The sequence below is a fragment of the Cercospora beticola genome, chromosome 2, assembly GCF_033473495.1.
Source record: "Cercospora beticola chromosome 2, complete sequence".
Classification (NCBI taxonomy): Eukaryota; Fungi; Ascomycota; class Dothideomycetes; order Mycosphaerellales; family Mycosphaerellaceae; genus Cercospora; species Cercospora beticola.
The window spans coordinates 613,886-629,143 of NC_088936.1; the positions used below are offsets into that span (position 1 = coordinate 613,886).

Genomic DNA, 15,258 nt, shown 5'->3' on the forward strand with positions numbered 1-15,258 from the left:
TAAGCACATTGTAGTTCCTAACGGGCGTACGAAATTGGCTTGTTCATCCCGCTGACGAGCCTGAGACGATTATTTTTGCCCGCCATTTGTCACTTCTTTCGCTCTTCTTCAAGTCCTTAGATGTGCTCCTTATCTTTTCTTAGGTCATGCCCCTGAAGATACACATACGATCACTCTGACAACACCGTAACGACTAGCCCGGCCTCTTTAGCTCAAGCAATAATTCGCCAGCATCAAATCCAAATGGCTAGCGTTTGCAGACATATCGACGATATGGCTCCGGCCCCTGCGACATGAATTCTGAGGTCGCTGCGCCGGCGTGCGACGTCGTTGCCTACTGAGGCTGGGAAGTTTGTTTTGCTCCTTAAGATAGCCTTTTGCACTCCCAGAATCTTTACCTCTCTGCCCCTTTTGTATGCCCGAAGCATCGTCCATAGTGCCAGCTCTTATGTACGAATGTTCATTGAAACCCCTTCAACGATCGTCTCAGCCTCCTTAGCTCAAGCAATAAATCGTCAGCCTAATGGCCAACGTTTGCAAGTTCAATGGCACGCTCAACAGTCCTATAGAACAACACTTGATGTTGCGGGCTCTGATTGACTCGCTGTGGGTCAACGAGACCGAGGCGATTGTTTTTGCCCCCTTCCACTACCTTTCTGCATCCTCCTCTGACATCTTTGCTCCTTCCACGCCTCCACCCATGCATTCTTCTTTTTGCTTTTCATCAGCCACGATTGACCGCATCAGCTCTCATACACAGTCCTAATCTTCGCCTCTCAACAACCGTCTCAGCCTCTTTGGCTTAATCAGTAAGTCGCCAGGCTGCGAACTGGGCAAATAGCGCTTGAGAATACTAGATTGTCACACTTGCATTTTCCATGCGACTTCTGTCGCGGTAATGCAGGTACTCAGGATTCACAGCTATCGAGTTTGGAACGATTGGTTTTTGCCCTTCCTCATTCTCATTTACCTTTGTTTCTTCTTTCCAACCTTTCTTGCCCTCGATCGCCGTTCACGCGGTTCTTTTCTTTCTCAGAGCCGGTGAAAAGCACCATCCTTCATACACACCATGACAACCCCCTCTTCCAACGATCATCCCAGCCTCCTTAGCTCAAGCAATAAGTCGCCAATCGCAGAACCTTGCACTGAGCGCTTGCGACCAATACCAGACATGGGATTCTCAAAACGCAAGCTCTTGTGTTGAGAGTATGCATCTCCGAGCTGACAATGCTGGGATGGTTGTTCTACTTTTGCCTCACCAGATATGGCTTTCGGACATTTGAACCTCATCATTTCATCAACGAACTAGATTCGTGTCTTGCGAGCTGTATTTTGCTATCATGGATCCATCGTAGGACATGACAGTCGGCGAACGAGTAGAATAAAAAAGAAAGAGGGAAAGGGATGTGCCACACTCATATCCATTCGTTTGATTATACAACAGTGCAGGAAGTGAAGGTAGCAGGCAGCCGTCAGTAGTAATAATACAACTTCAACCAATCTTTCGCTCCAGCACCCAAAGCAAACAGAGTACCCAACGCCGAATGTCATCCCACCCTTCATGATTCATCAGAGCAACGAACGCGCAATAATGATACTTCACTTGTGTTTTCTTTCCTTCCATCAGCCACCTCTTCCCCCCAAGTCTACACCTCCCGTCCCGCCATCTCCTCCTCGAACTCCTCCGGGACCCTATCCTCAACGACAGACGCACTCCTCTCCATCTCTCCCTCCAGTCGGCTTCCATTGTTTGCTCTTTCTCTCTCCAACATTGCTTTTAACTCCTCGTTCTCCAATCTTCCCTCTTCCAGTCTCTTTCTTGCCCCTTGGCGGTCCAGCAGCCTCGCCTCGCGCTCAGCCTTCAGTCTCCTTTCCAACTCCTTCAACCGATGAACCCATCTAGTCTCATTCGGAGCAGGAGCGGCTGGTGGCGGAACGATGATCTGCTGACGCGTAGGTGAAGGCTGTTGATTCTCCTCGCTGTGTCGTGACATGTACGACAACTGTTCAACAGCCGAGGTGGAGTTGTGACGAAGGAGATGGGAAAGTGCTTGTCGAGCAGGACTTTTACCGACGCCGCTGATACTACCAGCGCTGGAGGCGGTACGAGAGTGGAGCGGCTCGCCGGAGAGGGCTTGATTGTGTGCATTAAGCATTTGCTGCGCCATGGCGCTTGGGTGTTGCCGGTGGAATTTCAGCTCCGTCTTAAGGAGCTTCAGCTCCGATTTGAGTCTGCTGATTTCCTCACTGCTCTTTGCAGAGTAGGACTTGCCTCGTTGCGGCATCTCTGGACGGGAGGCGGCTTCTTGCGCTGCAATACGCTGCTGTTCCTCGAACTGTTGTTGAGCCTCAATCACAGCTCTTTCGAGGTGGTCCATACGGCGAGCCCGCAGCTCCAAGTTGTGTTCGAGAGTCTGGTAGTCTTTCCACAGATCTTTCTCGATTGTCCTGATGCGCTGTTTGAAGCCACCAATGACCGCTTCAATGGTCTTGACGGCACTAATGACGTTCTTGTTGAACGCTGGGAGATTTTTGTGAATAGACTCGACAGATGGCACCTCGCCATTGACCAGGCTGTGACGCTGAGCGAAGTCCGCGCCGCACAATGTGGACAGCCGGTTCCACAGAGCCAGGAGAAGGTTATTTCGTTCGTGCATCTGCTCGCGATACTTCTGTTCAAGCGCAGACATCTTCCGCTTATCTTGGTTGTAGAGCGTCTCAAGCTCCAGCATCTTGGACTCCTGCTGCGCGATAGTACGCATGTGTGTTGCCTGTCCGCGCGAAGACTTCTCGAACGACTCCAAGTCATGCTTGCGCTGGTTGCGTTCCTTCTCAAGCAGGTCTGACAGTCTTCTAGACTCCAGACTGGTGCTTTCAAGTAGACCGTCACGGTGACGAAGAAGTCTATCCTTGTCCGAGAGATCCATCTTCGCCTTGTCCAGCGTGTTGATTGTCGTCTCCAGCTCGCGTTGCAGCTTTTCGATGTCGCCCAGCAGGCTCTGACGCGTGCCTTCTGGGTCGCCAAGAAGGCTGCGCAGACTCTGCTCCAGCTGCTCGAGCTTGGACTTCTCGCTACTGAACTCAACCTCCTTCGCCGAAAGCGCTCTTCTGAGCCTTCGAATCTCGTCTTTGGCTCTCGTGTTCTCGGCATTGAGGTCATCGAGCACCTTCTGAACCTCTTCCTTAGATTTGTTCTCGAGGGTGTCGCGTTGTCGGCGTTCCTCCTCCATGCTTTCAGTCAGTTCGCGCAGTTTCTCCTGCTCGTCTTGGATGGTTGCATGTGCCGCATTGAGTGAACCTTCCAACTCGCCAATCTTGATCTTGTCACCCTCTTGCTCTTCTCTGAGGAATGTGATCTCCGAGTGCAGACTTTCCTCGGTAATCTCGAGCTTGCGGTTCTTTTGATCGAGCTCATTGCACTTTTGCTCCCATTTCGTGATTTCTTCTTCCGCCTCCGCGATCTGTTGCTCGAGGGTCTCGATCGTGCGCATGTTATGCGTCTTGACATCGTCCAGGTCGATGACTCGCGCTGTGATGTCGCGCAACTCGGCCTGTAAGCCCTGGTACCCCTCTGTCGTGGTCTGTAGCTTCGACTGTGTCTTCTCGAGCTTGTTATATGTGTCTTCCAGGTTCTTCTCTAACTTCTCTCGCTCCTGGTCGAGCGCATTGATCTCTTCCAGAGCTTCCTCCTTAAGATTTGCGAGTTCCTGCTCTTTGTCTTCACCAAAGGCAAGTAACTCATCTCGCTCCTGCTGTAGATTCTTGATATCTTGCTGCTGTTCTTCGAGCTCCGTTTCCATCTGCTGATAGTCGCTCTCCAGCACTTGGATGTAATTCAGATATTGGTTATACTTGCGGTCGAGCTCTTGATATTTTAGTCTCTGTTCCGCGTTGGCGTCCCGCAGTTCGCCTTCCTTTTTGTGCCAATCGTCTCGTTCGGCTTCGGTCACTGCTGTGTGATCGCTCTGCCGCGACTGCGCTCTCTGGTGGGCGCGAGAAATGGATCGCTCGAATATGCTTTCACCTGCCACTGATCTCCCGTCGCCCTTCCGTTGCAAAAGCTTCAAGCTTTCGATTTCCTCTTGCAATCGCTCACGTTCGCGATTACGAGATGTTAACATGCTTGTCTGTGCTCCAAGGCTGCGGCGTAGTTCGTCATTCTCATGCTTGAGTTGCTCGATGAGATCGTTCTGTCCGCTCTCAACACCATTTACCATGTCTTCTTCGGCGGCTGACTCTGCCTCGTCAGCTGGTGGGGCACGACTGCGGCGCCGAGGAGTCTTGAGGTTGCGATCCACCATGCGACTAGCCGAAGGAGAGGCTTTCTCCATTTGTAGCTTTGTGAGCTCGGCCCTCAAAGCACTGAGCTCATCCTCAGCTTGCTCACGGCGACCAGTCTCCGCATTGAGTAGGTCCTGCCACATGTCTTCCATTTCTTTCATGCCATTCGCATCTTGACCACGTTTGCCGGCCATTCCGCGCATGTGCTCTGCCATCTTGCGCTTCTCAAGCTCTTTGTCCATGATTTCCTCTCGCAGCGTGGTGACTTGCTCTTCCAGGCGATCATTTTGCTGGTGCAGATACAAGATCTCCTCGTGCATTTGCGCTTGCAGAGTCGGATTGTCATCCTCATCATCTCGTACCGTGCTTTTGCGCTGTGATTGTGCTTCTGCCAGAGCTTCCTCCTGCTGTTTCATGCGCATTTCCATGTCACGCATCTTCTTGCGCATGCTCGCATTTTCCTTGCGCTCACTTGCAAGATCTGTCTGCAGCTGCACATTGGTCTCGACGAGTTCTCGAATGCCATCCTCGCTGCGGTTCTGTAACGCCTGGTCTAGGAAATGGATTTTGAGTTTCAGATCAAAGTTCTCCTTGGTGAGAGCATCGATCTTAGCGTTCTGCTCCTTCAGCGTGAGCGTTCTACGTGGTCGCGCATTCAGACGGGCTTCGCCATAGCCTCCAGAAGATGCAGGTCGTCGATCGGGGGATAAGTCGCGTGTTTTGAGGCGGAAGTCGCGTGCTACGGTCTCGGGAACCTGTATTGATTTGACTCTGCGGATGACGGCTGTGTCGAGAGCATTGTCGAGGTCTTCTTCATACTCGCGGTATCGTTTCTGCTCCGGCGACAACGCGCGAGGGGTGCGAGGATCGTTGGCTGCGGCCAATTCTTCGGGCAGCATGGTGTTGTTGGTGGATGCAGTGTGCACCGTCGACATGGACGGCATGCGGTCCATCAGCGACAGGCGCGAGAGGGAGCTGCGATCCAGGTCGGAGGGGGTGTTACTGCCCCCATTGATATGGATTTGCGCATTCGGGGCCGCATTGTGGGCGGCGGCGCGTTGGGCTAGCGGGGAGTCGAGGAAGGTCGACTCGAGGGCGGGCGGGGAGAGGAGTTGGCTGCTTTCGAGCGACGGCGAGGCGTCTTCGGCGGCCATGATGAAGTGGAATCCGATATTTCCCAGCGCATCGCCGGCGGGCAATTGCAGTTGCGTAGCGGGCGGAGGCAGCGGGCGACTCTGCGTGGTCTTCTACACCAGCGAGAGAGCGCGCTTTCCAAACGACGTCGCGTGCACCTGCAGGAGCTCGTTAGCGCCATGCACCTGCACCCGTTGGCCTGCCTTACCATCGTGTCTGCCGTAACTTTATCTGGGGTTGTTCTGTCGATCTTGCGGGCAATAGCAGTGTGTCGTCTTCTTCTGGCTCGATATTGTATACCGTCCTGTAGTGCGGTGTGCGAGACGAAGCCATCAGGACACGGACGCGACAAGCTTGACGAAGGCCCCCATGTCATCCTGCGTAAAGTCGCGGAATTGTTGGCAGCACCACTCCCGACTTCACCTCCCTGCACCCGCATGTCGCATTGGGCTACGAGACTAAGGGGAGGCGAGTCTACATCCTGTACGCACAACTCAATGCAGAAACCAGCTCCTGAATTTTGAAGAGTAGGCTAGTTACTGTCTGCTATGGAACAGTTATTCCCGTTTCAAGAAACATTGGGAGGCGTGCATGAACAGGAAACGGCATGCACGCACATACCACCATCGCTTCAATCGTCCATACCATTCTTTCGTCAGACATGCAGGCTCCACGTGATAAAGGACAGCAGTCGCCAATTTGGAGTACTTCAGGCATGTTCAAAAATAGAAGCTTTTGTGATCAACCCTAAACATGCTGGTAATGGAGCGAATGGATCGAAGTCGAAGCCTCGATCAGACAACACCGCTCGCTTGCCTCTCTTTCAAATGTTGGTGAATCAATACTTCCTATTTGTCCGATCACCTTAGGCGGAGGCATATCCTCCGTCTGTCTAGAGAACTGCGGCATTGCCGTGCTCTGAGAGGCAGCAAACGCACAGCCATCGCATTTCGCCTCGAGGCCCAATCGTTGTTCTTCTGCAGATGTCGCGCAGAACCACTGTCGCGCTCGATAGTGTACAGTACATGTACACAGCACTTCCTCATGAAGGTGTGCCCTCCTCTGTCGCAAGACTGACGTTCGCCAACACATCTAGGTCGTTTTCTCGACTTGTCTTTCTCTTAATACAGAGACTTCAGATCGTTGCGCGTGTGCACGTCGTTTCAGTGCCACCATCTTGGATATCACTTCCCAATTCTCCATCAATCACTTCTGTCCTCCTTTCCCTTTCCCGCTCTTCTTCGCTTCCTCTCTCGTCCCTGCCGCCTTGCCCTCTTTCTCCCCCTGCTGTCCAAAGCCGCTGATCAAATCCAACAAACTATCATCTGATTCCTGCTGGCTCAATTTTTCTTCACCCTCTAGCACCTAAAAGCAACCCAAGTTAGCATTGAATGTCCGACCACGACGTGCTTCTTCCCAATCCTTCATCGACACACTGAAGCAGGAACAGAATATGAACTCACCTCCTCACCCCCATCACTCATACTTTCCGCATCATATCCTCGCCCAAATCTCTGTCGAAACTTTCTTAACCTTCCAGCCTCGTCCTCTTCCACATTCAACAATTTTTGACTTGAAGGGTTCCACATCGCATTGTTTTTCGTATCTTTTGCGCTTCGGTATATGGGCGCAGGGCTCGTTGTGCGGTGAAGGAATGTGGATCCATCGGAGAGTGTGACGAGTTGTGTGAAAGTGTAGGGTCGTTTCGGTCGACGGAGAAGGGTCGCGTGTCGGACTTGCTGATGGTTGAGGCTACGGGAAGAAGATTCGCAAGCGGAGCAGAGAGGTCGGGTCGCGCGTGAGGAGAGCATGGTGGGTATTGTTCGCGTCGAAATGTTATCACAGGAGATGAATAGACGGCATTGGGAGATGACCACATGCGGTGATGGATGCGGAGAGCGGGAGTGCCAAGACTTCGAGGTCGAGAGCATGGGGGATCGTTGACTTCATCTGGAGCTTGGTTCGATGTTTCTTTCCTCGTCTCCCCTGCACACCTCCCACTGATCGATGACACGGATGAGTGTGGCTTCGCGCCGCTTCTATCGAGCCTTCTACGAATGGACACTACTCACTTCGCCCGCCGAAGTGGGTGCCGAACGAACTTGCAGCCATGGCTTCCACTCGACCGCCGCGAATCGCAAAGCGTTCCTTAGAAAATCGAGGCGCCATGCACAGCGAGAACATGGCAGAGAAGTTCTACGCGCGCCCCACGATGAGAGACAGTGGACACAACACTTCGACTCGCCACGAGAGCGAACAGCCATTGGAATACCGGATGCAGAGGAAAAGCTTCAGTTCGCATACGAGGCAGCAATTGGAAGACCTCTCCCCAAAATGCGCGAACTTCAAAAGTATATCGAGCGATGGAAGAATGCTCCGGTACACCAGGCCACAGACAAACCATTCAATACGCTGCAACCTTGGGAAGAAGTCGTGAGATATCGCTCGGAAATGGGGATAATGCTCGAGGTGCCAGTGCTGGACCAGGACCTTGAGCGGCTCAAAGGAGAATATAGATCTGGGTTGGAGACACTCGTCTTGTCGTTCGATTCGAGGATAGAAGTGCAGCAACTATCAGCGCCTGTGAAAGTTCAAGGTCTGGAGGACGCGAAGATTGTTTCTGTGCTCGTCTCAGGGACGTATCTGGCAGTTGCTCGGACGTTTCATGAGCTTCTGGCGTACAAATCAGATATCGTGATACAGACTAACAAAACAGCGTCGACGGATCCTGACATGGACAGCGCTAGCCCAACTAAGTCTAAGCGACAGAGATTCGAAAGAGACTTCAGAGTCTCCTCGCAAGCAGAGACGCCATCCAGCCACTTGGTGCCCCGTGGGTACGCGGTCAGACAGGCAGAGGGTTCTTATTTGCAAATTGAATTGTGCCTTTCCGAGAATGACTGGGCGATGTTCCTTGCCCAAAATAGCGTTGAGGGTTTTGCTGGAAAGCACAAAGTCAGCATCACCGTTGGTGAGCCAGAGCAGAGGCCCACCAGGGCACTGTCGGATGACACAGCCATGGCACGGTCTCTTTTCATCTCAGGTGACATGAACGCGGTCATGCACTCAAGGGGTAACATTTTCAGCTACATGGCGCACCATGAGCGGAAAGAAACTCCCACTCCGTCACCAAGCATACCGCAAGAGCTGGAAGAAACTCCCGCTCCATCACAAGACATACCCCAAACCAGCGGCCCCTTCCCTCCAGCACCGTTGAAGATAAGGCAGGTTGAATTGCCGCCGGAAACGAAGTATGGCGCAAGATCATTAAAGCTGGAAAACCTCGCCTGGCAACCGACTTCTCATGACATTATAGGTCTACCTGCAGACCATTTTTACTTCTGCCGCTTCCACGTCGTTGGCCCACGATCCGCAGAATTTAACAAAATCGTGAACTTGAGCACGTTAGTCGAGCCAGATGCCATTGAGCACGATGTGTACGCACATCTTGGACCCAGGAACGAGCTGATCGTAACTGGGAAAATGTCACGAATTGAGCAGTGTCAGAAGAGTCTTCAGGACAGAATCGACAAAGTCTGCAACGATCACGGTCTCGGATCTCACGAGCTCGAGAAGTCCGCGAGTACAGTCGCAGAGATCATAGGCAAACGTGCTCAAGATCGGGCTTATGAAGTCTTTGTGCATGGGCCGAATGCAGCCGAGCTCTGTCGTACACTTCTGCAAGAGTATGTCGATGGGTACAGGCGCTACGTGAGAACAATTATCCATGTCAAGAAAGCAAAGAACTCGTTGACCTTTACTGGCACCCTGGATGGCACCTCGCTGGCGCAAAGAATTTTCCGCCAGAGACTCGATTATCTGTGCAAGTACTACAACTATCCAGAGCATGAAGTGGTGACGGCGCGCAGACCAGCGCATCCCGAGGAACTCCAAGGGCTGGTTGAAAAGGTTCGCGGCACCTTGCGCACGTTGACACACCCTGTAGTGCTCGTAACGTCAGGCCGCCGCAACATGAGCCCGGTGGATGTACCAGACTCAAACGAGGGATCAGATGGGTATTTACAAGGGGCTCGTGGAGCAACAGTGTCTTCATTCAGCGCGGTAACCATGAAGCCACAGCCAGTCGTAAGCTTCAACCTCAAACTCCCTTCGCGTACCTGGGATGCGATTCGCTTCACTAAGCAATTCATTGTACACTTCTTGGCGTCAAACCCGAGAGGAGCCGCGATTGCTGAAACCTTCACGCGTCCCTATGAGCGACCTCATACTGGATTTCTAAAATTACGAGAGATGGATGTATATGTAGGAGAGGTGTCCCGAGGAAGGCGACCGGGAAAGCTCGCAGACAGGACAGGTGGCGGAATCGAGGCCGCCTTTGAGGCTGATCTACTATTGAACAAGTGCATTGAAGTTGAAGATCACGTCATTGTAGTCGGTAAGGTCTTTGGGTGGTCGCATCTGGAAGGAAGCGAGAATCGACTTGCTCTGAGCTACGCAATGAGGGGCTTTCGCGGCGGAGGAGACAAGATCGTGCCCGATTACACGCGTGTTGACAAGAAAGAAAGCTATGATGCAAATCGTGACCATCTTCCACGAGCAGAGGTCGCAGCTGCGGGAATTGAACTTGATCCTCTCAAGCTGGGCGAGGACATCGACTCTGGTGCAATTGCTTCGCAGAGCCGTAAGCATAAGCAGGAAACCCAGGTCGATGAGGATTTGGCTGAAGATTCTGTCTATACCGCGCTCGCTACAACAAGAGAACAGGTCAGACGCGAAGAAGCAGCTGATGTATACGAGGCATTCAATTCTGAAGACGGGGAGCATGACGAGACTCCGCATCCCCAACCTGACACCAAGGATAGAGGAAGGTCAGAATCGACAGTGACATCGGCCTCGACTCCGAGCCCAACACCCGCTGGCCCAAACACTCAGATTACAAGGCCCTTCTCGACTTTCACCCGCCGGCCTATGGACATCCTGGGCATACCACTACAGACCCGCCGTTTCGCTTCCACCTTCACATTTTCTGACACGAACGATCTCTCCGCAATCCTCGACCCCTCTACCGCCCAGTCAACAGTCTCCGACTACCTCTCCACCCGCGACGAAAAGTACAAACCCGACGGTAAATTCGATCTTTACGTGTACCAAAGCCGCGTCATGCATCTTCTCAAGAACCAGAAGGATATCACACGTCTTCGCGAGCTCCTCGACCGTGGCTACAAAGTTCTCGATAACGGAAAAGAGATCCCTTTGACCGAGTCCGAAATCTCCTCGATGAATGAGAAGATCATATCACTTGAACGCCACATCGACATCGTCCTTGCTATTAATGCCCACCGAATGCTGAGAGAAATGCTCGACAAAGCGCGATACGGTGAGATTTTCTGGAGACAAGTCCCGGAATTCGAGAGGATGGTGGAGAAGGGAATGAAAGTTTTGATGGATGTTGCGAGGGAACTGCGCCAAGAATTGGAAGAGGGGAAAGTCAGTGCTGAGGATTTCAAGAAGATCAGTGTCAAGTTGAAGGGAAGGTACGAGGGATTGGAGAGGGAAATTTTGAGGTTGAGGAGTGTTACCGAGGAAGAAGGAGATGAGGTTTTCGATGATGATGATTAATTATGGCAGCTGGTAAGAATGGGGGGATATTCTGGCTGTTTGTATAGTCCACTGTACATTCTGTGTACTACAACATATTACGAGAGAATGAGATGATGTTCTCAACTCTGCCCGGATTCTCGTAAAGGACACATACTGCCTTTTCAGGACTTCCTGATATTGAGGCTTCCCCTTCAAGCATTGCGGCAAGGCCGGCGACATCGAGGCAGCGAGAAAACGATCGAAGGCGCCTCGAAATGGCAAGATGATATCCTTCCCTTCCATCCGGGTCACCACTGTTCAAGATAGCACCCGGAACTTCTTCTCAAAGACCATTTTCCCTTGTTTGTATCACGCTTGGTAGCTTGTGTCTTCTCCATCAAGCTGGTCTCCCAGTTGATAACAGAAGACTGCGTCGAGGACCCACGGAAGTTCGAAGCGAACCGACTCCGAGTTTCGGTCGGCCATCGAGACAGTCGCTGAAACATTGCATTCGGTATTGGGACGGCAACATACGAAACACGTGCATCCCTCATGAGTCGTGAGTCGTGCTGACCACGGTATTGCGGGCCGCGGATCCACGGGCATTTCGACGGCCGCTCGAGCGGTATAGAGATCGGAGCCAGGAGTCCCAGCATAGCGCCTCTGGGCTAGCATATCGCGGTCTCCCGAAGTTTGGAATGCCGCAGTTCTGCCCGATTGTGAATTTCGATGTCTCAATCCCATTAGGGCACGCTTTCTGGTTTGAGGCATTGCACCTGCGGTCGTGTCGTGAGGCGACTGGAGATGCTGCCGTTGGCTGTTCCGCCGCTTTTGATGCGATGTGAAGGTTTCCTCATCGGACCGCAATCCATTTCTTGCGGGCTGGTCCAAAAGCTGCTAAACATGCCGCGGAGATTACGCAGATGGTGGCGGTGGAAAATGGAATGATTTCCTGTATCGGGATTTGGCCTTCGGCAATGGCCTGCAAATTTGTGTTCAATGTTTCGATCTGGCATTTTCGCTCATGAAGAACTCTCTAAGGCTGTACTGGGCGCTCTTGTGACTGCTGTGGCTGTTGTGGCTCCTATTGGTCATGGTATCCTGCGGGTGCTCGATAATAACTCTCTCGTCGCTGTCTAAAGAGCCTACTTGACCCTTGGACTTCCATCTGGCCATTTCTACCCCATAAGGACTGTCAATGGACTGCCTATTTTCGGAGCGGTAGACGTCCACGGACCTTGAAACTGTGATCTGGCCATCGAATTTGCTGCCCGGGTTTGGTGTATCCTTTTTCGAGAACGGTAGGTAGTGGCTACCATCTGGTGTAGCAGCTTTGTCGCGGGATCTAGATCCATTCGATCGATACCATCTCGAGGTGCTGAACAGTGGCTTGATTCCTGGAGCGCAAGCGACGATTGTTCCGATGCAAGTTTCTCGACTCGTCCAACCTAGCGCAACTGAGAGGGTCTCCAAGGAAAGTAGCGAGTAATATGCCCGAAGTATTGTCGCGATGATGCAGAAGAAGCCTAGTGAAAACAGCAGAACCAGAACCAGCTTCCTGGAGAGTTGAACCTTGACCCGGAACAGTATTGGCATGGGAACAGCTATAATGGCCAGATCGCTGACTCCATTCATGATGGCGATGACAATATAATTCATTCTTCGCATGGTGCAAGAGTCTATGAAAGCAAATGGTCAGCATTGACTTGTGCAGAAAAGTAATGTGTATGATCACCTCCTGGATATGGCTTGACCTGCCATCCCTTCCATGGCGGTGTGCAGACCAGAGTATGGCAGAGAATGGAGGCCACGTAGGACACTATTGCGAAGGCGCAGACACCTCGCACGACCCATTCCTGTCGATCGATCCCGGTGCCGAGTTTGACGTACACCATGAGCAGTACGCCTTTGAGGGACCAGAGCAGAGTGATGTACCAGTACCAGTTGATGACGCTGGATTGATGTTAATAAAATCGCACGATATACCTCGGAATGCTGCTCACGCCAGTTTCGACCCAAGAATCATCCTTGGGAGTTTGTCGTCAGGTACTTGCATCGCGGTCGCATCGTCCAGACCAATGTTGTTGCCAAACAGCGCTGCGGAGCATTGTTTAGCGCCAATCCGGAAGAGATGGTTTCGTTCCACATACTGACAAGATAAATCCCTACAGTACCGAGTGAGTACATGACCTGTAATCCAAGTTTCAGCAGATTGCGTACCAACTGCAGCAAGAGTATAACATACCATGGCGAGCCCAGCAAAGGCATCACCAAGGTCGAAATTCTTGAGTCCGAACATTCTCCTCCGGGAAAAGAAGCGCAAAGCCAAAGCGAGCATGGCAATGGCATACTCTATCCACAATTCAGTGAATAGAGCACTGTTGGTTGGCTTTGCCATGCCCATCTTGCCGTTACGTCTTCTTTCTTGCCCGGGTGTGAAGACGACGGCTGGGAGAGAGACGACATTGATGCTGATGATGATGAAGAGATTTCGCCTGAACCCGTGGACGATCGCGTATCGCGTGAGACACACAATCTCGTGCTATCTCAGGACCGATGGCATCTAGCCAGGAAAGGTCAGCGCCAACCGTAGGCATTTCTTGCCTGTTTTGACAGGGTGCACGGCCAGTGATGAGGTTCCGTTGTGAGCTCCCCGACGCGTCGGCGCTGGCGCAGCAGTGTCCCTCCGCTCGAGCGCACTCTGTTCCGTCGGCGACATAGCGAAGGGCGGCTAGCTCGATGTGACATTAGGTCGTTGATGAGGCATCAAAGACGGCGGCGCGTTCACTCGCAGATGGTATCCTTGCCTGCTGCCAAGGTGGAAGGTGGGTCCCGTGCATGGTGACAGGTCCGGCATTGCGGGCAGGGCAGCAAGGAGCCGATGTGGTCAGCATTGATCAACCACATGGACGTTCACTTGGACCTCGCGGGGTGTATGCGAAACACTGAGAAGATGGCGATGCGTGCGTTCATGCCCGTTTAATTTCCGCAGAGTCTGATCGTGTAGAGAAGGAGCCACTTCGATATTGACCCGCCACTGGGAAACTGCAAGACACCTGGAGCAGAACCCGAATGCGAGGATGATGTTGTGCAGGCTAGTCCAGGATAGCTTGTCCTTGTACAACAAGATCTCCTCGGCTAAAAATGCCCTCCTCAAGCACATTCACACGTTTGACCTACGATCATCAAGATCAAGAACTCCAACGAGAGCCAAGAGCCGTCTTTGGTGGCGCAGTCAGATCATTCTGAGGCAGTAGCTGGATTGATCTATCGAGTACATCTCTCAGCCTCGCACACCAAGTCGGGTCTACTGTACTGTAGGCAGGAGCCAACACGAAAGCTGTACCTAGCAACCATGGCACAAGACCGCAAAGTTGCCATCATCACTGGAGGCGGCAAGTAACCACACTAAGTGAGCCAATAACAAAGCCGTGTGCTGACGGTACCTTACAGCCAGTGGCATGGGCCTCGCAGTCACCCAAGCCTTAGCCTCCCGGGGTTCATGGGCAGTCCACATCATCGATGTCAACCAGACACGACTCTTGGAAGTCTCGAACTCGTCAGCCAATATCGCATCCCATCAAGCCGATGTTACAGACTATACTCAGCTTGCTGCCATCTTCGACAAAGTCCACGCGTCCCATCAACGCCTCGACTTCGTCTTCGCCAATGCAGGCGTCGTCGAAGCACAAGACTTCTACACGCGTCAGGAGACCACGCCTCCTCCCCCACCAAACCTCAAGGTCATCGATGTGAACCTCAATGCAGTCCTTTTGACTTCCCACCTGGCTCAGCACTACTTCCGACAGAGCTCTCAGTACGGGAAGGATACTCAAAGCCTTGTCTTGACAGCCAGCTGCGGAGCTCTATACCCTAGCCATCAGTTGCCCCTGTACACAGCCTCCAAACATGGCGTTCTAGGCTTCGGTCGTGCTGTTGCGAAGACTCTCTTCCGCGAAGGCATTCGCGTAAATGTCATTTGTCCAGGAGTCGTCGATACCAACTTGACAGACTGGAAAGGATTTCCGGCTCAGCTTTTCACTCCAGTGCAAGGGATCAGCAGGGCGGTTGTGCAACTTGTTGATGCGAGTGAAGATTTGGTCGACGCTAAAGGGAAGCGGACTCCGGCTGACAAATTGTATAGTTTGGCCGTGGAGGTCAACGTGGACAAGATGTACGTGAGGGATATTCCCGAATTCTGTGACAATGAGATGAAGACCATTATGGACTTTACGGATCCGGAGAATCGGAAGTAGCAGTAATCGAAATCCGCCACTGAATGATGGTGGGGAAATTCAAAAA

The 15,258-nt window shown here is 52.3% G+C and overlaps 5 protein-coding genes across 5 annotated transcripts; 2 read left to right on the top strand and 3 right to left on the bottom strand.

The window, feature by feature from the left end:
- Positions 1–1,646: 1,646 nt before the first annotated feature.
- RHO25_002395 (uncharacterized protein) lies at positions 1,647–5,435 on the bottom strand (the record flags this gene model as incomplete). The annotated part of the gene is made up of 1 exon (XM_023594762.2): positions 1,647–5,435. One exon carries the CDS (start codon positions 5,433–5,435, stop codon positions 1,647–1,649), a length of 3,789 nt encoding a protein of 1,262 aa, XP_023458999.1.
- A 1,186-nt stretch (positions 5,436–6,621) lies between these two features.
- On the bottom strand, positions 6,622–7,226 carry RHO25_002396 (mitochondrial 54S ribosomal protein bL31m; the record flags this gene model as incomplete). The annotated part of the gene is made up of 2 exons (XM_023594761.2): positions 6,622–6,780; positions 6,879–7,226. 2 exons carry the CDS (start codon positions 7,224–7,226, stop codon positions 6,622–6,624), a joined length of 507 nt encoding a protein of 168 aa, XP_023458998.1.
- Positions 7,227–7,749: 523 nt separating this feature from the next.
- Positions 7,750–10,995, top strand: RHO25_002397 (uncharacterized protein; the record flags this gene model as incomplete). Its single annotated transcript, XM_023594760.2, has 1 exon — positions 7,750–10,995. One exon carries the CDS (start codon positions 7,750–7,752, stop codon positions 10,993–10,995), a length of 3,246 nt encoding a protein of 1,081 aa, XP_023458997.2.
- A 957-nt stretch (positions 10,996–11,952) lies between these two features.
- Positions 11,953–13,360, bottom strand: RHO25_002398 (uncharacterized protein; the record flags this gene model as incomplete). Its single annotated transcript, XM_023594759.2, has 5 exons — positions 11,953–12,635; positions 12,692–12,909; positions 12,960–13,053; positions 13,107–13,121; positions 13,177–13,360. The coding sequence occupies 5 exons, from the start codon at positions 13,358–13,360 to the stop codon at positions 11,953–11,955; spliced, it is 1,194 nt and encodes a 397-aa protein (XP_023460123.1).
- A 951-nt stretch (positions 13,361–14,311) lies between these two features.
- Positions 14,312–15,212, top strand: RHO25_002399 (uncharacterized protein; the record flags this gene model as incomplete). Its single annotated transcript, XM_065602244.1, has 2 exons — positions 14,312–14,355; positions 14,414–15,212. 2 exons carry the CDS (start codon positions 14,312–14,314, stop codon positions 15,210–15,212), a joined length of 843 nt encoding a protein of 280 aa, XP_065458316.1.
- Between the last annotated feature and the right edge of the window lie 46 nt (positions 15,213–15,258).